This window comes from Pteronotus mesoamericanus, unplaced genomic scaffold (genome assembly GCF_021234165.1).
Source record: "Pteronotus mesoamericanus isolate MK-2021 breed Mesoamerican mustached bat unplaced genomic scaffold, CSHL_Meso_final contig_105, whole genome shotgun sequence".
In the NCBI taxonomy this organism is placed as follows: domain Eukaryota; kingdom Metazoa; phylum Chordata; class Mammalia; order Chiroptera; family Mormoopidae; genus Pteronotus; species Pteronotus mesoamericanus.
The window spans coordinates 12,055,594-12,079,061 of NW_026555006.1; the positions used below are offsets into that span (position 1 = coordinate 12,055,594).

Genomic DNA, 23,468 nt, shown 5'->3' on the forward strand with positions numbered 1-23,468 from the left:
GCCGGGATTACCCTACGGCCATGGAGGAAATGTGGTGGCTTCTGGATGACAAGAACCCATCCCCAAGAGGACACTCTGATTCTTTTGTTTTTTTCAGACTAGCTGACATAACCGACTGCCTAAATACAGGCGGTGTGCTTCACCGGACTGGATTTCCTGATTAATTTCAATGTCCTTGGAGGAAGCTGGAGCTACTCAAATGCCTCACCAATGGTCCAGATGCAGATCTGGCCCTGATGCCAGTGTGCTTCTTTCCACCTTGACTGAGTTTAACATTTCTCTGTCCACCCCAAGTGAACAAAGGCCCCAAGTGGAGTTTGTTCAGTTTTACCATTCTGCGTGGTGATTCTCCCAGGATCTCCTAGGAAATGTTTGACAGGACAACTATTTAAATCTCCCCCATCCTCTCTAGACATGCATAGTCAGGGGGACATCTTCATATATAATCAGTTAAAAAACAAAAAGATGGTGCACTTTGAAATTCCATGTAAAAAGTATTGTTTTTCTAATGTGCTCCTTTGCTGGCTCACTAAGCGATGCTACAAAGGGTAGAGTCACGAAGAATGAATTCCAGGCTGAAGATACTTGGGATTTTAGATGACACCAAAGCACCCTGCACCTTGCGCCCTCCTCTGCAGCCTGAGTTGTCTGGGGGATTGGCCTAAGGCAAAACTATAAAGCATCCTAATGTGCAGAATTATACAATGGGAATGTATGTGCATATTTGACATAGCTTCTCCTCTTGAGGGGCGGCCCTCTGGCTGTGACCCATGCCCTCTCCAAGGGCGAGGGAGGAGTCCAGAGAAGGAGCCCTTTGTTCCTGGCTGCCAGTTCTTGCACGGCCCCTAGGGCCCCAGGGCCCTGCCCTGCTCTGCATGGGCCTGCAGAAGCCCTGCGATTTCCACATGGGCAGGCGGGTTCAGAGCGATGGACAAAGCTGTTCGGCCAGCCTACAGGGGAGAAAGAAAAGGAGAAACAAATTTTATCCTATCTGCCTCCCGCCCCAGAAAGGAAGGGTGAATTGGGAGGAGGGGGTATGCATGGGGCACAGGAGTCCATTCCAGGCATCCAGAGACCCTAGCAGAGGAGGAGAGTCAAATGGTAGGAGTCATGAGAAACGGGCCCCCTTCCACGGAAACAATAGTCACTTCTGGGAAATTCATGTCAATGGAAATAAAGTGTCACTTGGTTTTTAATACACTTTAAAAAAAATTGGAAAACAGAGAAAAGAAAATAAAATAACTCTTCCATTATTCTATTACACAGCTCTACATGAAAGCATTCTAGTCTGTCTCCCTCCAGTCTTTTCTCATACGCAAATCTGTTACTGGGGTTTTTGTTTGTTTCTTTGTTTTTTAAAGATTTTATTTATTTTTAGAGAGGGGAAGGGAGGGAGAAAGAGAGGGAGAGAAACATCAATGTGTGGTTGCCTCTGGTGCGCCCCCTACTGGGGACTTGGTCTGCAACCCAGGCATGTGCCCTGACTGGGAATCAAACCAGCGGCCATTTGGTTCACAGGCTGGCACTCAAACCACTGAGCCACACCAGCCAGGGCTTCATTACTGGTTTTTAAACAGAGGAATGATAGTATATATCAATTTTAAATCTGCTTGTATTTTGAACTTACCAAGGTATGCTGTACAATTTTTCTCTGTTCTTACACAGTCATCAGAACATATAATTTTTCTTATTGGTGACATAATATTCCATAACTTACTGAACTGTTTCCCCTCTGTTGGAGCCACAAGTGGTATCCAAGTCTTCATCACCATACACTTGGCATTCAAAGTCTTTTCCCATTTCTAATTACTTTCTAAGCGCCAACTGTTAGAAGTGGGCTCACAGCGTGGAAGGCCATGCATACTATTACCTCCCCGTACACGACCCCCTGGTGCTTTTTCTGCTGTCTCAGTAACGCAGGGAGCTGCTGGGTCCACTGCAGCTGCCTTCAGAGGGGCTCTCGCAGGCAGCGCCAGCTGGAGAGACGAGGGGAAAGGCAGACGTGACCCAGTGGACACGGCCTGCGAGGGCAGCATAGTCTCATGAATAAGCTCAATTACGTATCCAGGATTCTGAAACCAAGCTGTCTCCAAAAACCACTATTTTGGTAACTCATTTGCAGACAAAACCAGAGGCTAACTATGATCCTTATTTAGCACCAATAGTGTGAATATTATTACATTTTGTTGCATAAATATTAAGGACATTGATACAAGGTCCCCCTAGTTTGTTTTCTCATTTACTGTATGTGGGGGCAATTACTTTCTAAAATGTCAAGTATCTACAGAAGTTGGTGGGAAGTGTTTACACTATGCTTCGAACTCTTCAGTCTTTTCTCTGTGCACCCGGATGGAGCCCAGCTGCCACCGGGGCTCTGCACACACAGACAACCATACATCACAGCAAAAAGCCGAACAAGCCAGCAGGGGAAGAGCGAGCTCAGAGGAGAGGACGACGCTGCGTGTGTGTGCAGAGGCCAGCGGGAGCCCAAAGCGGCACAGGGACTTCATCAAACACATGAAGTTCTTTCCCTGCAGAAGCCTCATGGCTCCTTGCAGCTTTCTTTTATCATCCTTTATGAGTGGTATTTGTCAGATTATTTGATAAATCTCAGTCTCTGTGAGTCCAGGCACTGGATCTGGCCTGTTCCTGTGGCCCAGCGTAAGCGTCCCAGGGCCTGTCCCCGGGCCGCCCTTGGTCGGCTCTCAGTACGCGCCATTGAAGGAGGCAGCGCTGGGCATCGGAGAGCCACTGTACTCATTTCAAAGGGATGAAGATCCTGAGCAACTGAAGTCCTAATGAATTCTTTTGGATTGAGCAAGTCAGGAACAAAGCAAAGATTTTAAGTAGACAAATCTTTTAAAAGCCTCACAAGACAGGGGCCCGGGTTTTAGGCCTGTCCCCTGCAGTTTGGACATGATCGCCAGGCTTTGTCAACCCTGAGGCTCTCTATGACCACGAAGATGGTGTGATCACTGTATTATGGAAAAGAGCCACTGGGCCAGTCCCAAAGGACCTTTGCACTCGGCCCATCTGGAGATAGCAGCCTGCATCTGTGGGCTTCTCAACTGCAGATGCGAAGGGTGAGGGGCTCCATTCAGCTCAGGAAGTGTGGTCTGAGAGACCTCCTGGAGAGGGAGTGTCTCTCAAATGCCTCTGCCAGAGCCCTGGGAACCAGCCCACGGCGGGCGCTCCAGCGGGGGCCAGGCGTGGCATGCCCTGCTCAGCGACGCTGCAGACCCCGAGACAAGGGGGCTCGGGAAGCCAGCACTCCTGTGTGCATGTGTGGGTGCACATGTGTGTGCTGGTGGGCTGCCTTTCAATATGACAAGAATTCACTAGATATCAGGCAAAGATGAACAAGGCAGAGTCTTTGCTTTCAATTTGAGGAGTGTTTCACCCAATGAAGGGTTTCAGAAAACGAAGCCCTTCATAGGGTGAGCCTCGGGGGCCAGGGCTCAGTCCTCGCCACCACCACCTTCTTGTCCTCCTCACTTCTGCAAGCCCAAGAGGCTGGGTGGTCGATTTCCTGAACTGCCTTTGAAACCTAGAGAACATGCTTTGCTGGCTGTTCTGGGAGATCTGCGTTTAGATTGACCGTTAACTGTTGATAAGATGAGACAGTTTCAGGACTTTAATTCTCTCAGGTTTCTAAGGGAATTACCAAGTAATCCCCGCACCCGAGCGCCATGGGAAGGGTGAACATTGAAATGATATGGTGATCATGATGAGGACTGGAATCTGCCTTTCAATGTAAAGCTTGAGGCACAGGGCTTGGTGCTCGGTAGGGTCCCAGTCAGCAGTCCCCAGCTGACACTGAAATTCTCATCCACATCACCCTTGGGAACTTTGGGTGTGAATCCTGCATTGACCCTGACCTGAGCAGGCAGCAAGTGACTGGGCCATAGGTGGGGCCTAGGACGCCCTGTGGAGCTGCCACCCGTACCGCCCAGCCACCCCTGTGCTCACTGGGCACCTCACGCCTCTCCACCTTCCGCTATGACAGGCTTCTGCAGCCGTCCCGTTTAGCTGTCCGGTTCCTCACTTCCAGGCTTCCAGTCCTGCCCTGAATGGCAGCCGACCTCATCCTCAACCCTGGCCTGGCTCTTCCTGATGTAGCACTTGACCGAGATAGTTGTCTAATCCTATCTGGATTTTAGCACTCACTTATACGAGGGTCTCTCGGCCATGGCACTATTGACATGTTGGGCCAGATAATTTGTAATGTTTCATTGTTCCTGTGCATTGTAGTTGTTTAGCAGCATCCCTGGCCTCTACTCACTAGATGCTAGGAACACTTTCTCCCTCACTCGGAACAAATGAAAATGACATTGCTGCCCTGGCCGGTGGCTCAGTTGGTTGAAGCGTCATTCTGTACACCAACAGGTTGCAGGTTCTATTCCCAGTCAGGGCACATATCTAGGTTGCCAGTTTGATCCCCACTCAGGGTGCATATGGGAGGCAACCGACTGATGTTTCTCTTTCTCTCTCCTCCTTCCTTTCTCTCTAAAATCAATAAAAAAACATATCCTCAGATGAGGATTTAAAAAATATTTTTAAAAAAATGACATTGCCAAATCTCCCTGAAGGGCAAAATCACCCTGGAATGAGAACCACTGGACTAAACCAACCATGCTGACCACTTGGTTTCACCCTTTGGGGGCCAGTCTCCTCTGAGGGGCTCCCCTACCTAATTCCAGACCTTCATGCTTCCTATTTTCCCCAGACTCTGCCTGCAAATGCCAAGGACCCTACTTGTTGACGTAGTTAGTGGTTGTTTCGTTTCAGCTCGCTGTTCACCTATTTCAATTACAGTTACCATCAACCGAGTACCTCCTAGGTGCAGGATACGGACTTTGCAAATATTACCATACTTAGGTAACGTCTATTTACTCTCTCCATTTACAGATGAGCGCACAGAGGCTCGCAGTGGTTAGGTGAATGGGCCCAAAGCTCTGTCACTGAACCCAGTTTCAGAGTCATGAGGGTCTCACGCCCACACTTCTAACATTCACCGCAGCCATTTGAAGTACGACAGAGCCCTCCCACCACGACTCTTCCTCCACCTCCTGAAGGCAGCCACAGCCACCTAACGCTCTCTCATCTGTGACCCATCTCCAGAGGCATCCAGGAGACGCTCTCAGCGTCACTGCCTGATTATCCCAGCTAACCAGGGACTTCCAAAGCTCATGCCCCTGTCTCACAGGCCTGCCCTCTCAGGCCTCCCAGAGACAACAGGAGTGGCCACTCCTAAGAGGCCCTGGGCCTGCTCCAGATTAACGGGTTGCCTCCTCCTCCCCGAGGCAGGACGCCCACTGACACAGATCCTTTGTCTGGATGGGCGACGTTTGGAACAGGAGCCTCTTATTTCCAGCAGCCCACCACAGTTCCTACATGCATCTCGAGAGGGTCTGTCTCTTCTAATTATCTCAGAAATAGCTTTGGGGTGAAGCAGGGGTTCACGGGACCTGAAGACATTGAACCGGGGCGCCTGCTTCCTGCTGTGTGATGTCAGGGACCTAGCAGCTTGAGTCACTGATGGAACAATCTAGGGTAGTTCAGATGTAGTTTAGTAAGAGGCTGTCCCTGGGAAGAGAGAGGGCTCTCTATCCCTCCCCCGGCCTTTATTCCTTTTGAACTGAGGATGTTAAGGAAATATACAGAAGTCTGTTTAAAGCATTAAATTCTGGTGCCAACATTAAGAACACTGGAGTTAAACCTGCTCTGAGAATCAGCAACTTCAGACTTTATGGTAGCTACATAAATTCTCTAGGCCTCTGTTTCTTATCATTAAAAAAATGAGATTGCACTATCTACCTCACTGGATTATTGAGAATTAGTGCACAGAAAGAATTCAGTTCCTGTGAGTACTCCGGAAATATTACCTGCTGCAACTATCAGTCACAGGATCACATCCTGACAACTTACTTCTGAAGTTTAGGGGTTCATTCATTCAACTGTTGATTCATTCACCTGGTATGTGGCAGATACTCTGTTAGGTGCAAGGATTCAGCAGAGAACCAGAAACATGAACCCGTAATGTGACAACCAAGACGATGATGCAGCAATTAAGAGTTCAGGTTTAGGAACCTGATGGAGAAGTGTTCCACTTGCTGTGTGATCTTGGTTATGTTACTGAACCACTTGGTGCCTCCATTTTCTTGTGAGCAAATGAACGGCATCAACAAGTTAACATAACAAGGTAGTTGTGTGATTTAAATGGGATGGCCCATGGTAAATGCTTAGTATGGGGCCTGGCCCAGAGAAAGCACTTGATACATGGAACTGTTATCATGTCATTATCATCGCCACCATCATTATCATCATTTCTGTCACCTTACAAAGAAGTTTACTAAAGAAGCACGTGTCTGGCATTGCAACTTCAAGCAGGCTGGCTTGATGAAATGGGCTATTCTATAAGGTGGGTCACTGTCAGAGAGTGGACATAACGTCTCCCTGGTAGCTTCCTCCAGCCTTTTGGGAGTCCCCATGAAGGGCAGAGGCTCTCCATCCAAGCTGCCGCCTTACAGCCCGCATGCTGTTCTAGCCAGGACCAGGCAAGGTTCCGGGCCCTGGCCAGGCCTGGGCACATTCCCTCACGATGGCGTGAAAGGCTAGGGTTTGGGGTTTCCCAAATCCAAGGCTCCAAGCATTTGCCATGGATTATCTCATTTAAATCCCACAACAGGTCAATTCTGAGGTTGATTCTGTTTCTATTGCCAAGTGGTTCCTTGGGTTCTGCTGGCTGGCAGGGTGCTTTTCAGGAAGGGAAACATCTTCTCGTTACTGCCTGTGCATCTCACCTTGTCTGTCAGGCTGCTGTCACAGGCCGGGTGTGCCAGCAGCAGCTGCACCATGTCGGCGTTGCCATGGTGACAGGCCAGCATGAGGGCCGACGATCCATCGTGGTCCTGCAGGTTGACATCCGCCTGGCAGCTCAGCAGCGCTCGGACCATGTCCTCCCTGTCGTGGCTGACTCCCAGCATCAGCGCAGTCTGGCCTCCCTGCACACAGAGCCCAGGGCCGGGTGAGGCCGCTGCCTGCGGGGAAGGACTCCTGTCCTGCCTGGGCGTGCTCAGGGATAACTTCTCCAGAAAGTGACCAATGGACTGAATTTTCTTCTGCCCTTGGTAGGGGACACATTCTTAAACACCTGGCAAACTTCCACTCATTTTCTAAGACACTAGTCTAATGCTACATCCTCTCTAAAGCCCTCTACCGACAACCAGGCATGGGATAGATGACACAGCACTTACCACATGGTGTTACAACCTGTCAATCCCTTTCTCTTAGACTGAAATTTTTGATGGCAGGGACTGCCTTTTTCACCTCCTTCTCCCCACTGCCTACCACCTAGTACGTGCTGATATGTGTTGAATGATGGGGTAAGTGAAGGGTTGAATGTTTCAGTACCATGACTTCCTACTGCCTGCCCCAGCCTGACCTCCTCCAGGGAGCCTTGGTCTGCTCCAAGCGCCTCTGGGATTTTCAGTTTAATGACACCAAAACCCTCCTGTCCAAGATCTTGCATGGCCCTGTGGTCATTTCTAATCCATACCCACTGACAATTCTCTACATCCCTATGAGTCAGAGAGTGAGTGAGTCCAAGCTCTGGTCTTGCTGTTTCCTAGCGCATGACACTGGCCACCTCATGTGTCTTCCCTGAATCTTGATTTCTCTTTTCTTTTCTTTCTTTCTTCCTTTTTTTAAAAAAGATTTTTATTTATTTATTCATCTTTAGAGTTAGGGCCAGGGAGAGAGAAAGACAGGGAGAGAAACATTAATGTGTGAGAGATAGGTTGCCTCTCACACATCCCCAACTGGGGACCTGGCCCACAACCCAGCAACGTGACCTGACTGGGAATCGAACCAGCGACCTTTCAGCTCACAGGCTGGCACTCAATCCACTGAGCCACATCAGCCATGGCTTCTCTTTTCTTAAAAATTAATATAATAATGATCAGCCCTATGTACTTCACAGGGATCTTGTAGAAATCAAATAAGATAAAGGTTGTAAATGTAATATTATGTAGTAGTAATTTTTCTGATTACAAATTGCCCATCATTTCTCGTAGCTTTTCGTGTATATACATAATTCTTTTATAGCAATTGGTTATATTTGCCCTCATGGTTCTCTCAGGTTCCACGCGGGTCAGGCTTGTCCTTCTGACAGAACATTGGATGTTGTAAGGTCGCAAAAATGAGGCAAGGACTATGTTTTCTCCTCTTTCAGAACCCCCGTGGCCCTGGGCACAATGTCTTACAAGTAAAAAGTGCTAAGACATGTTCGCTGATGTGTTCACTGATTAAAGTGCCAATCTGCCGTCACTGATGGATTGTGCTTCCCCACCCACAACTCTGGGGCTTAAGAAAAAGAAAGGGGGGTGGCAATCACAAAACTCCTGGCTCTGCCACTTACCACCTATGTGAATCTGGACAAGTTAACTTCTCGGTGACTTTTCGTGGTCTGGTAAAATGGAAATGATTAACAATATTACCTGCCTCATGGGGTTGTTGTGAGACCTAAGCGCATAGCAAATGCTCAGCAAGTGTCAGCTATTACCACCATTATGAGGGTTAGAGATAATATACGACAAGTGTTCAGAACGTGGGAATGTATTATCAGGTGTTCTGGTTCTCCATTCTCTAGAACCCAGACAGATCTTTCCAGAGAAGTCTCTTTCCCTTTTGGTTTGCTCATACTCAGCCCTGAAGTAATGGCTGTTTACTGAACTAACCAAATCGCAAGGTTTCTACCCAGACCCCTCTCTCCAAGTGGTATTAAAACCAGATGACATATGCAGATTGTCGTCACATTGGCCCCTCTGCCTGACTCAGGGCGCTGTCCTTCATCACCTCCCTCCTGGTCCAGTTCACTACAATTTACGTTAATGAGCATTTACAGAGCACTGCTGCATGCCAGGTGCTGCGCTGACCCTGGAGGTTCAAGGCGAAATAAGTAGCTTATCCCAGGAGACTCCCAGCCTCCCAGCTCCCTCCCATTTAACCTGGTCCCCCGCACCCTCTCCTCGTACATAAAGGCCCCAGGGGGAGCGGAAAGGAGCAGCTGTAGCTATGAATTCCCATCCCTCCTTTGATGACCTGGGCTGAGTCCCTTACCCTCCTAAACTATCAGTTTCTGCTCCATAAATTTAAAAAAAGAGGGGTGGTAGTGGTGTTGATTTTGATCACAGGTAAGCATCCCCTCTTGCAAGAAGGACAATTTAGAAAAAAATTAATGTTTATGGGAAACATTAAAATGAAAACAGCTTGAGTCTTATGGTGTAGGAGTTGTAGGTGAGTGACAATACTTTGAAAACCAGAATGTGATCTACAATGCCTGTTTCTTGACCTCAATAGGATGGCCATTAGGTAAAGTCCGCAAAGCGACTTTGCCATCAGGTTAGGCTACTGTGTGCAATCACTTCGGTGGTTGTAGGGGAGTGGAGTTGAATATGTCGGGAGACAATTTTCTAGGAGTTTCTTGGCTTATGCACATCTTGTGAGTGAGGCACTATCTGCCCTTTCGTTTTAGACTATCTTTTTAAGGATACTTGTACAGTGAACAGCTTTGGAAGACAGAGAGTGTCTCCTCCAGAACAGAGGGCAGACGGGCTTACTGACCAGTATGAATGATTCAGTTCCCTAAGCTCAGAGTTCTTCTCCAGTAACACAGCTCACTCTGTGCGCAGGGATCTGGCCCTCCTCACGCTGCCCTGGGGGAATGGGGAATTGGTTTTCAGGGAACTGGTGTCAATACCAATGCTGTCACTGCTACTACTGCTGTAATACTCTGTCCTTTGTCTCTGGCACATGTGCCCTCATGTCATCTGCCGGCATTCATGATGCTATAGCATGATAACTTGTTAGCTTTAAAGTAAAGTAAAATCCCAAACCCCTACAGTTCTTAATAGTTAGCCTACCATCTATGGTCAATCTAGGAGGGGAAAGGAAAGTTGAATGGACTCTACTTGTTCTTGTATTGGCTAAAGATGGGTAAGTGGCCTTTTGGTAATGGAGCCTTGTCTAACTCAAAGCTCTATTGGGTTAGAACCATACCCCTACTCTGTGTTCTCAAAAAGAGAGGCCCAGAAGATGAACAGAGACACCCCCACACTAAACTGCTTTGTAACTCATGATTAAGATGGCTCACCTGCAGGGGCTTCCTAGAGCAGCCAACTAGCAAATGCCTTCTGAAGGTGCTAACTGAGGGAACATTTAGTTCAAGAAGTTGAATCCAGATGGAATTTTCCCAATTTCACACTGGGACATAGATTACAAGTGTCCTGACCTCTGTCCCAGCCTGTCTGGGTCTCAGGAACTTTTGAGGAAACCAAATGATCAGGCTTTGGACAGGCGCCATTTGGAAGCCCCAGCCTTCTTGGGTTAAAAAACTCTACACAGATTTACACGGAGTTTCTCACCCCACTGGCAGAATAAACACGAGAGGTTCCCACATTTACTAGCGTGGAGATCAGGTTCACACCTCCTACCTGGGTAGCTTGTATGTTCACATTTCCTTCTCTTAAGAGCTTCCAGACGACAGCCATGTCTTCATCTGTCTCTGCAGAAGCCAAGGGAGTGATCATCACGGCAGTATAGCCAGCTTTGTTCTGATGATCCACATCGCAGACGCCTGCAAGAGAAGCAATGCGCGCTGGAATAGCTCCCAAGGGGCCAGAGGCGCGACTGTCTTCGCCTGTTCAACAGGATGCTGCTGGTTAAAATGGAATAGAGCAATCCTTTCCCAGGGGCAGAATCAATGTTTTATATTTTTAGCAGCCTTTAAAACTGGCTACTTTTCTTCACATGTTTTCTGAGGCTATGCAGCAAGGAAGTTCTGCAGCAGAATCAGACATGGCCAAAGGGGCCAATGACCCGCCTTGGGATCACAGACATTATTCCCATTTTACAGATGAGGACACTGGAGGTCAGTGAACCTACGTAAACTGCTGAAGCGAAGGTGCAGTGGGACCAGGATGCGGGTCTGCCTGGCTCTAGAGCCCACGGCTCAGCTGGCCATGTATGCCCACAGCTGTGCATTTTAAGCTTCACTCTTTGTTTGTGAGTCACTCTTAAACTGGTGGCTGTGTTTGTATATCCTTTACGAGGCCTAGGAATGTGCCGTCCAATGTACAAGGGGGCATGAAAAATGCCACAGGATAAATATGGAAAAGCTTTAGGAACAACAATCTCACTTGAAAAACAGAGGGGGGAAAACTCTGTAATATTTTATGCTAAAACAATTAAGAATATACATTTCATAATAATAAAAAAATGGCTTATTTTGAAGATGAAGTATTAAATGAGAATTCAAAAGAAACTTGTGTAGCCCTGGAAATAGGCATTCGCATCCTTCTCCACTAAAGGAGATAGATTATCAGCTTGTTATCTGTTGTATAGCCAATCCCACCCTTTATGGGGAAAACAAAATCTTCCTTGTACTTTTGCTTACCTGAAAAGCTTATGTGTCTCTCTTGGGCAATAACAAAACAATCTCAGGAGATCAAGTCACTTAGCCTTTCCTCTGTAAAATGGGGATAATAACAGAACGTGCCTCATAGGGTTATTGTGAAATTTAATGAATTTATATGTTTAAAGTACTTAGAACAACACCTAGCAGACAGTTAAGTGCTCAGTGAGTGCTGTTATTACTGTTATTGTTCAGAATGGTATTCCTGCCTTTATATCCTTGCTACTTTCTCTGAGCCTCAGTTTCCTCAACTGCAACATGAGAATAATAATAACCCACATCACAAGAGTATGGTGAAAAATAAATGATATAATAGAAGCAACATGGTCTATCCCAGTTCCTAGTTACAGAAGGAACTCAGAGCAGAAGAGTCCCCTCGCTGGAAAGACGTGAGTGCAAGCGTTGCCCTTCCTGGCGGGACCCAGACTGCGCTGGCGCCGCCATTTCTGACCTGTCTCCAGCAGCAGCTTGACGATGGAGAAGTTCGAGTGGGACACACTGTAGTGAAGGGCTGTGTTCCCGTTTCCATCAGCCAAGTTGACAAGCAGCTTTAGGAAGTGTGGGGAGTGAGGCTGGAGGTAGGCGGCCACCACAGCAGGACTAGACGACTTCCGGCTAGAGACGCGAAACCACTCTTGACTGATGGTATTCAAGCTTTGCTTCTGAAATAGCAAAAGATTCCAACTCCAGAAGGTTCTTTGGCCTGGGGTGCTCCAGTGGGGGGTGTTAGTTTTTACTAGGAAAAGTCAGCTTTGGATGCTCCCCCCTCTATCCCTTCAGTTCTCTCCAGCTCTCACGTGATTGACTCATGGTGGGCTCAGAGGGAGGGGGGGGGGGTGGAGGGTGCAGCAACATACTTTGAACCTGTGTGGTCGATTGCTCCTTCCCCACGTGAGGTGGAGAGCAGTGGGAGCCCAACACAGTAACTAGCACCAAGGCAGTTCACTAGGTGACAGTTTGAGTCTGCTCTAAGTTTAGGTCACATCCAACCAAGACCTTCTCTTTCACGGGCATACAGCCAGCCTTATTGACCTTAGCCCAGACTCTCCTATGTGTTTTCAATAGACGTAAATGGAAAGTCACAATATTTTACTAATGGGGAAAATGCATGCTGAGAGCTAAGACAAACAACATGACCAACTTACATTTGAAACAAAACCCAAACAGCTGCACTTGAATTATCTCTGGCTTTTAAGCGTTGCTAGGGCCTTCAGGGAAAATAGCTGAACAGCCCATGGCAGGACCCCACCATCCAGCAGAGGTGTCCAACCTTTTGGTAACTCTGGGCCACACTGGAAGGGGAGGAGTTGTTGGGCCACGTATTAAATACACAAACACTAATGAAAACTGCTGAGCAAAAACAAGGTTTTAAGTAAATATATGATTTTCCGTTGGGCTGCATTCCTAGCCATCCTGGGCTGCGTGCAGCCCACAGGCCGCAGGTTGGACGCCCCTGACAGCGTTCAGCTCCGTGGAATCACGGATGAGTAGAGCTCCGAAGCAAATGACATCAACTCTCTGCGTGACATGACCTCAGTGTTTAAAATGGAACATGTTTAGGTTATTTACCCATGGGAATGTGAGAATAAGAAATAATTTCATACTCATTTTGGAAAAAGCACTGGATTTGGAGTCACTAAACCAATGTGGCCAGGTGTAAGTTCTGGCTCAGTTGTGTGACCTTGGAAGTCATACAACCTTTTGAACTTTACTTGTCTCTTACCCACAAAATGGGGGTGTAAAAAGGGGCTGGCTCCCTAACCTCCTACGGCCCTACAGAGTGAGGTCCTTGTACAACCTGCTCTGTCTCTAAGGTAGGGTGGCAGGGGGTCTTGTGCTGTGATCCTAACCTGGATGTGGTGTCAGGTTTCCATATCCTCTGCTTTTCTGGGCAGAAACAGTGGAACCGTTTGTGGCTGAAACACTTTTTTATATAGTATCTCCTTTAGTCATGGAATCTTTAAGAGGATATGAAGAAAGATCCTAATATTAAGGAACATAGTGGGAGATTTTAAATGGAAAACTAAGAAATAGCTTAGTTCTGTAATTCATTTAAGAATAAATAACACAAGTTTTAAACAACATCCACATATATTTGTGTTTTAACAATCTAGGAAGCCAAATCAGCTAAAATAAAGTAATGGGTTGGGCTGAATCGATTGTTTTTACTTACACAGCTCTTCTGCAAAAGAGAAGAAAGTGCTTTGAAAATGCTTACAAATTTTTACGCAATGGGTCTTATCAGCTGCTCTTACAACTTGTATCTCTTGATTAAAAGTAGAACCCCACAGTTACATGTTTAGAGAGAAAAAGGATGTAGTTTCTTGCTCTTGGTCTCTTGACCCATAGGTACACTTCAAGAAAAAAGAGTAAAAACTACAAAATTAAATGCCAGGATTTGAGGGTAAGTGGACACAGGCTGCCTACTATCCTCATTTTATTAATGGGGAAACTGAGGCTCTGAGTGTTGAGCAGGCTAGCCCAATATCTCATCAATAGCGCTCCTGGGGATAGAAACCATGGTTGGCATTCCACGTGCTCTTTTCCACTCTACCCACAGTTCCCTCAAATTGCAAGGCAATTTTGAGCCTAAGCCACAAATAATTTTATAAGAGACATTCAGGATGCAATGGGTAATAGCCCGTGGTAAAAGCCTCTGAGCACCATGCCTGCTTTCTTGGCCCGGTGCTTGGCATACCCACCGTCCCACTTTCCCAGCATACTCCAGCATTTTAGGCAATAGGTAAGCACTCGGGCAAATGAGAGAACACCCAGAGGAAAGGGGTTCCTGCGTGCACACTGACACTGCTGCCTCAGGCAAGGGACCAAAGTCACCTAGTTGGAACTAACAGCTTAAACAATACAGAATCTCTACATGACAATGAAAAATCAGAGTACCAAGAGCTGGTTGGTGGTGGTCCCAGTTTCTGGCAGGTGTTGGCTCAATGCCCGGCATGCATTAAGAAATTCTTCAGAGGGTTTATATCTAAAGAAAAAAATATACATATCAGACTCCATGTTGATTAATAATAATTTTTTTAAAAAGGCTATTCTCTACCTTGACTTCCATTCTTAGCAGTTTAAACATCCACAATGGGCAACTTCCCAGGATAAGGGGTGTTTCTCAGAAATATGTGGTGAATACAGTGTCCTGGTGATGAGCTCTTCTGAAGAGAGAGTCGAGCACATTGCCCTGTTATGCTGGGGGCCCAACTGCAATTCCTGACACATTGGGCAAAGGACGGTTGTCTTTTTGACTTGGGACAAAATATTTTCCTTTTTTTTAAAAAAAAAATTTATTTATTTTTAGGGTGGGGAGGGAGAAAGAGAGAGTGAGAAACATTGATATGTGAGAGAAACCTCAATCAGTTGCCTCTCGCAGGCCCCCAACTGGGGATGTAGCCCTCAACTCAGGCATGTGTCCTGACCAGAAATTGAACCAGCAACCTTTGGTCCTTATGCTGGCGCCCAGTCCACTGAGCCACACCAGCCAGGGCTGGACCAAACATTTTCTGCCTGACTGCCTTGAAAACTTCAAAGAACCCAATAATCTATACCAGCAAATTTCTTCAAGTTATTCTTCCATGAAAGACACCATAAGTGCTAATAGAGTCAATAAAATGAAAACCAATTAAGCTAGGTGGTTGCAATGATAAACACTCTTCCTGTGTTAGTACAAGGGCCGACTGAGCATTGAGAGATCTGAACTGGGACTTAGTGGCATCGTCACCGAGAAGCCCTACTCGCTCATCATGTCCTTGCAGCGTTACCATGCTGGAGCAGCCCTGCGGACTCGCTTGACAATCAGCCAGCATTGACTGCTCATCACTCGGGCAGCCTGGCTGGGACGAATGACAATGGTGACAATGGTATTTACTATGCTTATCTCTACCATGCATTGAGAACCTACTACATTAGGTATTTTACACAGTTTTTCTCATCCAGTCCTGAGATCAAACCTATCGGGTTGCTGTTATCTACATTTTACAGATGAAGAAACTGAAGTACCTTGTCTAAAAGAATGCTGTGCATGCATAGGATTTGAATCCCGGTGTCCCCAACTCTAAAGTACTCTTTCCATCATGCCACATGACCTCCCATCATTTTAAGAGTTTCATCAGCAGAGCCAATGGGAGCGGCAGAAAAGCATGTGGGTAAAATCAGAAAAGACCTGGTCAGAGTCCCCACTCCGAGCTATGTCATTTAACTGCTCTGAGTCTCTGTTTCACACCTGTAAAGTCAATATTATAATCACTTCTACCCTGCAAGATTGTTTTTAAAATTACATAATACCCATAGAGTCCTTCCCATTTTCAGTGCTAGGTCAATGTTAGCTTTCTATGTAGAGCCCAATCGATGACAGTAAATCCCATGGAGCAGGAGTTACATCTGTTTAGTTCAGCCAGTGCACAGTGCATGGCAAAGATTAAAACCTCAGTAAACATTGGTGAAGGAATAAACAAATGAACAAATGATTGAACAGAAGAATGAATAAATGTTCCTGTCTTTTCTCAGAGGTTCAGGTGCCCCCATCTATACCCATCTGACTCACCGCTCGGCCTTGGGAAGGAGGGGTTCTTCCCCAGGTCCTCTTTCCTGGCCTGTGTCGCAGGTGCTCTCAGAGATGCTTTGTCCCCCCTTGCAGCTGGCGTGGGCATCCTTGTCCCGCCTATGTTCTGGGCCATCACATTTCTTCTCAGCCTCACTGTCAGACAAGTCCTCTGGGGAGCTGTCTTCGCCACTGGTCTCCTCACTGGAGGTGGTCTCGTAGCTGGGAAAGGAGACAGAGGTGGCTCGTTCCGTGCTTCCTGCCCAATGCCCATGTCAACATGAATGAGACCTAGGTGGGCTTTAGAGAACACCGCCCAGCTTGCTAACCACGTTCTCCATTAACTATACCTTGAGGCCTGGACAAGGGGACTCCTGGGGACCTTGGTGTCAGAGAAAAGTGTGGTTAAGAGCTCTGACTCTTAACGTCAGAGGCCATTTGGGGAGAAAAGAAAAGGAACTAAGATCTTTGCAGCAAACACACAAACAGCACATGCTCTAATTGACCAATGCATTCGGATGATCCAGACAGGCAGTCCAAGGTGTTTATGCAACCATGTGCTTCTGGAATCCTAATGCCTCCAGGAAAGGGCCCACATCTAGAGAAATGCTTCTCTTCCCCAACTCTTAGTTTTCTGAATTGCCTGACAAATCTGCCTGTCTTTGGGTGATTGTGAGGCTTCCCTTTAGCCCCTTGTTCTAGTCCAGCTTACACCTAACAAAGAAGGAACTGTCTCTGTCTACTCCCAGTTGGGGTACTTGAACCCAGCGTTTGCCTTTCTGAGCTGCAGCCTGTTTCAGCTATTGCTTGAAGCAAGTGGCACGGGCCCCCACTTCACTCGTGGTCCTCCCTCTCCAGCTATAATCCTTATGTTCAATTAGATTCAACCCCACTGAGGTGGGAGACCAGGGGCCATGGGGGAAAGTCCTGCAAGATCTATTGGTTCCTCTGCTGAGGTCAATAGGAGACTTCCAATGGATGTAGATTTGGGGCTTTAGGGCCACGGGACACTGCCACAGAGACCACGGGAGCCCAGCGGCCACAGCTTCCACTGAACCCCCTCATGCCTGTTCTCTGAACGAGAGCCCCTATGTTCACTGCATTTGCAAACCCGGCCTGTTTTTCGGTATGCTCATATTCTGTCTTGTTTAAACCCAAGATATTTCCTCCACTGTTGTGATTGGAACAACTTTTTGCTTTTGCGATTGAGAGAATAGGGGATATAACAAGCAGTTCACCAAGCAGTTCTGGTCTTAAAATTGTTTCCATAAAAACTTCACCTGGAAGTTCATTCATTCAACAGAAATTTATTGAGCACTGACTATGTGCCAGGCACTGTTCTAAATGCTACACTGAAGTCCCTGTCCTAAATCAGCTTATATTCTAATAGGGAGAGGCAGAAAATAAGCATGCGAACAATATATTCAGATAGTAAATACTGAACATTGAATAAAACAATAAAGGACCGCGGGGCAGAGTGATGGGAGGAGCGGCTCCTTTAATTAGAGCAGAAGTTTCTAACCTCAGCTGCTCATTAGAATCACTTGAGAGTGTTTAAAATTCCCGGTACCTGTACTACACTCCAGGCTAATTAAACTGGCGTCTTTGGGGAGGGGACCCAGGCATTGCTATTTTTTAAGGTTCCCCCAGGACTTCCAAGGTGCAGCCAAGGTTGAAAACCACTGCGCTAGAGTGAAGAATACTGAGTCCTGACAAATATCTGGGAAAGGAGCACTTTAAGCCTTCAGCGGGCGGGGGGAGCGGGTTGACAGCAGATGCAGAGGCCCCTGAGATGGGCCTGACTCGGCACATTTGAAAGAGGAAAGACAGGAGCCAGCAGCCAGGGGCCTGCTTTAGACTTTAAGATTAAGTTGATCTTCCTTTTCTTGGTGAAACCTCAACACAAAATGGATTCTCCTCAGGCTACAGTGTCTGACATTAGGAGGAATGGGAATAGCAACTCTCCTATGACCCCATTTCATCTGCTATATTTCCCTCACCGAATATGCAACTGTAATGTCACTGGTATTTGAATCTGGTGCCTTCCTTCTGGTCTGACCCAAATTATTAGGGGTTCTGACCTCTTCTGGACTCCTGAGCACTGCCAGCCCCCAGGTCCCCCCGCCCCGGCCCCCCGCCCCCCCATCCCGTCCCCGGCTGGACCAGGGGCCCCCTTTGGGTTTCCCCATCATACTACACTTCCTTTCTATCAGAACTCATCTCGTCATAACAGCACTTTCTCTTTACTTCCTGCACTATCTCTGCCCAGGTCCAAACTGGGAGATAAAGGCAGGGACAACGATTTACTGGACATTTTTGTCCCCACCACCTAAGACATCATTGGCGTTTCATAAATGTTTGTTGAATGACTGATTTAGAAAATACTCTAAATCTGATGATTTATTCTCTAGAATATATAAGGTTTGGTTCCTGTTCTGAGTCAGTAGACATTGGTTGTTTTTCTTCATCTTAAAAAATACTGGTTTGGTTTGCAGTAAGTTAGTAAAAGGAAGAAAAAATATTAAATGGATGAAATTTGAAGTTCAAATTAAGAGCTCGTCCTAGTTTTAGTGCTGTGGTTCCGATTACATGTCTTCCTTAAAGGGCCCATGTGCCTCCTAAACTCCCAGAAGCCACTGAAATCCTGGCCCCGGGGGACACCAAAGCTAAGACATATTAAAAGCACAGGATCCAACAGACCACTATAGCTGGCAAGGAGCCAAACACATGCAAACCCAAGATGCAGTTTTAAAGGGCCGTTGAGATTAATTCCCTTGAAGAGGAATGAAAACCAGATGCTTTCCCCTAGGAAAAGAGAGCGCTAAGGACAACACAGGAATAGGTAGCATGGAGGGCAGTCTGGGCTTCATGAGCGATGCTTACCCACCGTTAACCCCAACAAACTGAAGGTTCTTTTTGGTCCCATTACCTCCTGCACGGAAGCCATAGTCTTTCTTTTTCATTATGGATTTAAGGCTGGTCGACGGGGAGATCTCTAGGCAGACATAACATCACAGGTTAGAATGATCTCGGAGATGCCCCAGAATGCAGCAAAACCAAGACTCTTGCTTTGAGAGGACACAGATTGAGGGTGTGTGAAGAGGTAGAAAGGGAGAGGGAACTAGATAGTGTCAATCAAATCTTTTGAGGGCACCCTGGCTGGTGTAGCTCGATGGATTGACCACTGGCCTGAGAACCAAAAGGCTGCTGGTTCAATTCCCAGTCAGGGCATATTCCTGGATTGCAGGCCAGGTCCCCAGTTGGGCACATGCAAGAGGCAACTGATAGATGTTTCTCTCGCACATTGACGTTTCTCTACTTTTCTTTCTCCCTCCCTTCCTCCCCTCTCTCTTAAAAAAAAAAAACAGTAAATAAATAAAATCTTAAAAGTATATTTTGAGGGTCTGTGAGGAGGCCTAGCCTTCTGGTCGGTGCCAGCCAAACTGTCCCTGGCCACAAAGCTCCTCTCTGTGTGGATGACAGTGGGAAAACTCTTTCAGAAGGAGCCGTGAGCTGTGGGTGCCATTCTTGTCCCTATCTTACAGCTGGCAAATCTGAGTTTCAGCCTCGCTCAGTGAATGGCAGAGAAGGAGTTAGTCTTAAGCATAGAACTTCGTTCACGTGACCCTGGTCCCGCCTCGGCCATTGACCCTTTGTGATGTGGAGTAGGCACAGGAGACACATGAGCAAGAGCACAAGTCTTTGGCTGTGCTCAAAAGTACAGGATGCATTTCCTAATGGGCAAGATTAGAACTAGCACAAAATAATGAGAAAGCAGGCAATTTGTGATCTGCAGCAGGAAGCACACTCGAACACTACTCATTGAGCAAAGCAAAATATGGTTCCACTTTACTCAACAGTGTATGGTCTGTTACAAGGGGCAGTGCTGTGCGGCCAAAGGGTCGACTTCCACATGTGAGTATCACTCAATCTCCCACCCCCTCTCTGCGCTGCCCACACATGCAATGTTCAGGGAAATATTTCAGATCTCGACATAATATTCCTTCAAAACTAGGCTAGAGAAAACCTCTAATGTGCAAGAATCAGAGAGGATCTCAGGACTGCAAAAACTCAGGAAGCAGCGAAGGGAGGCTGAGGCTTAGAGCACATACAGCCAGGGTCATTGTTCACCCTAGACCTTGCCTTTGTGCAATGCAAGTAAGAAACAGGCGCCCCTCTGGGTGGATACAGTGCTGCACGCGTGGCAATTGAAGAGGTAAGGAGTGGGCTGGATTTAAGCTCCTCCCTGGCTGGCATCTCTGTGCCCTGTGCTGTATCTGGACAGCCGTACACGGTGGCCCTGCACTCAACCCTAACCTTAGTGCAAGGACCCGAGAAGGAGCACAGAGCCTCTACTGTTACAGAGATTAGTTTTTATTACACTGGGTTCCTGGAGGTGCTTAAATCTTTAAAAAACATATGCATGCAATTAAAACCCCTTCTCCCCTTTGACTCGTCCCATAAAGAAGAAATGGTTCCCTGTCTCAGGCACCGGTATTTACCCATTGGCGGTGGGGGGCAGGAGGCGGGCGGGGACTCCTTCTGCGGTGGCGCTTGGGCTGAGTAGGCAGACAGCAGCAGGTTGAGGGAGCTCAGGAGCTGGCGCTGGATGCTGCTGAGTTTGGAGGCGGGCTGCTTGATGGCGCTGGCCAGCTCTGGGTACCCGTGCTCCAGGCAGCTCCACTGTTCCTGCAGGAGCTCCTGGATCTTTTTAACATATTGCCCAATGGTGGCATCTGTGGGCGAGCTTGGTGGCCTTCCCGTGCCCTCCTTCCCTGGGAGCTCTGAACTGGCCTCCTCCTTCCCTGGTAGGGGAGCCTTTATGTCGCTGCTCCTCGAAGAGCCCCCTGCTCCCCCGCCCAGGCCCTCCGCTCCCACCTGAGGGTCTCCCTCCTGTTCAGAGCCTCCTTCTTCAATCCTGAGCTCAGTGGAGAGGCAGCTTGGTAAAGGAGAGATGAGGACCGCCTCGGGGCCCTCTGGCAGTGACAGCTGGGATGGTGGCACGGACTCTACTGGGCTCTGGTCCCCCTGTGTGTGACTGTCTGGCCCCCATAGGAGGTCATTCTCTTCTCCTCTGGCCCTCCAACATTCAGATGCCATGCTGCTCAGAAGGTTGACACCAACGCTCTTGTCACACAACTCCCTGGCCGAGAGTGTGTGGAGAGGGTCGGTGTTGACGGTGGCATCAGTTTGGCCCTGAGCGTCTTTGGTGTTCCGGTGGCTAAGCTCTCCCGCCAGCTGAGCTACAGTGCACTCCAGCTCTTGGATCCTCTGCCCCTTAGCCTTGATTTCTTCCTCCTGCTCTCGGAGGGCAGCTCTGACCTGGGCTAGCTCCTCAGTTTTTCCAGACAATGCTCCTTCAAGGTCCAAGAGCTGCTGCTTCAGGCTGGAGACGCTGCCAGGATCGAGGGTGGCAAGGCCCAGGCTTTCCTCTGTGACCCGGATGCCAATGCTTCTCACGTCCACTGCCACCGGTGGCGGAGGTGGGATCTCACTGATGTTGAGCTCGATTTCTTCCAGGAGGAGCTCATTCTCGGGGATGGGTGATGGCAGAGGTGGGGGGCTTGGTGTTGGGGAGCCAGAGGCAAACACCACCTCTGCTTCTCTGGTTTTATGCTCGTCTTTTGCATCCTCTAAAACTACAAGTGCATTCTGGGATGAGAAGGGAGGGCTAGAGAGAGAGGGGGCATGTGGAGCCTCTTCTTTACCCACCGAAGGCCCCGTCATCTCCCGGGCCAGCTCTGGAATCCCCGGCACCGCGTCTCCGATCTCTTTGACTTTTGATTGGGTCGCTGCTCGTGAGGTGCAGTTGGAAACACCTGCAAATCCTTCCGCGGGGCCAAAAGTGCCCTCACACACACTGCCTTCTCCTAGGAGTGGAGGCAGGGCGGGAGGCGTGGGGGGACCTGAGTTGAGGCTGGAGTCGTCTGGGGGCCTGTTTTGCAGCAGGGTGGCTGGCATGCTGCATGCTCTCAGAAGCTGGGGCCGCCCGCTTCCGGAGGCGAGCTCAGCCTCCCCGGGAGCCGCAGCCTCCAGCTGTCTGGCAGTCTCGGCCAGCAGGGCCCTCCGGTGGTAGCTCCCCTCGCCCCCGCGGGTGGAGGCTTGGGGGTGATCGCCGAGCGGCAGTGACTGGGTTCGCTCCGCTGTTCCCAGCGACACCTTCCTGGACACCAGTGGGGACCAGTTTGGGTGGGGAAGAGCAGCATGCAAACGAGCCCCGCTGTCGGGAAGGCTGAAGTTTCGGGGCAAAGTGCTGAACTTGGCCTGCTTGGCCCTTCTGTGGATAGGAATCCTTTTGATGGTGTTTCCCTTCTCAATGTCATCCACATACTTGAGGAAGTCCAGGTCTAAATGAAAGCCATATGGAGTCTCCACGGAGTAAGGGTGGCTCTTTGGAGGGTCTTTCTCCTCATCCCCCTGAGAGGACTGGTCTTTGGCTAGAAGGCATAAGACATGTAAAAAAAAACAAAAAACAAAAAAAAAAAACAAAAACAAAAAAACAAAACAAAAAACCAAAAACGAGCCCAACGTTAGTAAAAATTATAGGTGGTGAGGCCTAATATCTGTGATTTTGACTTCTTTTAAATGTTCCAGCCTCTAAATTATGCTGAGAGTCTCACAGTCTTTTGGCTGTGCTAAGAAACCATGCTATTAAATCAATGTGTACTTAGCCAAAGTCTGCGAGGAAATAGATAAAAGAAATAGTTTCCAATTTGCAGCAGGTCATCTCAGTTACTACTGGGGAATCTGCCTGCAGACCAGCCAAATAAAGATCACGCTGTTTTACTGGGTCTGAGTCATGTAATTGCTGAGCTGAAGTGGCCAGGAGTTTGCCATCAGGGTACTAACTGGCGATTATTACTAGGGAAAGATTCAAAGGGTGAGATATATAATGGTTTCGACATTAAAAAAAAAAAAAAACCTTGCATTAATCCAACAGGTACTAGTAAATCTTGGTAAAGCCAGAGACAACAAGGAGCTATGCCTTCTACGTTTTTACCTTAGATGCCCAAGCCTCTAGGTACATGAATATCAGAAAGAACAGAAATGGAATTACGCACAGCCCATCCTCTTTCTCACCTGAAAATGTCTTAGTGCTTAGCAAACATGAATTTCACTTTCAAACCTCATGCCAAGGAAGGAAATACCACATTTTTCACAGCCTGGAAATAAGGTGGTGAGGGAAAAGTGACAATTAATGTCAAAAGGGATATTCACGCCCTGACTGGTGTAGCTGAGTTGGTTGGGCATCATCCTGCAAAGCCAAAGGTCACTGGTTTGATTCCAGGTCAGGGAACCTGCCTGGGCTGCGGGTTTGGTCCTGGTCAGGGCGTAACCTGTAGACGTTCTTCTCTTGCATTGCTGTTTTTCTCCCTCTCTTTCTCCCTCCCTTCTCCTCTCTCTAAAAATAAATAAATAAAATCTTTTTCAAAAGGTTGGGGAGAG

The 23,468-nt window shown here is 47.9% G+C and overlaps 1 protein-coding gene across 1 annotated transcript in view; it reads right to left on the bottom strand.

The window, feature by feature from the left end:
* Positions 1 to 695: 695 nt before the first annotated feature.
* The window catches only part of KANK4 (KN motif and ankyrin repeat domains 4), a 34,181-nt gene continuing 11,408 nt past the window's right edge, over positions 696 to 23,468 (bottom strand). Inside the window, exons 4-11 of the mRNA XM_054574041.1 lie at positions 20,525 to 22,459; positions 18,906 to 19,017; positions 16,026 to 16,244; positions 14,372 to 14,459; positions 11,925 to 12,135; positions 10,494 to 10,636; positions 6,804 to 7,004; positions 696 to 950 (exon numbers count right to left, since the gene is read on the bottom strand). Coding sequence (XP_054430016.1) covers positions 846 to 950; positions 6,804 to 7,004; positions 10,494 to 10,636; positions 11,925 to 12,135; positions 14,372 to 14,459; positions 16,026 to 16,244; positions 18,906 to 19,017; positions 20,525 to 22,459 — 3,014 coding nt within the window. The 3' untranslated portion in view covers positions 696 to 845. The remainder of the gene's footprint in view (positions 951 to 6,803; positions 7,005 to 10,493; positions 10,637 to 11,924; positions 12,136 to 14,371; positions 14,460 to 16,025; positions 16,245 to 18,905; positions 19,018 to 20,524; positions 22,460 to 23,468) is intronic.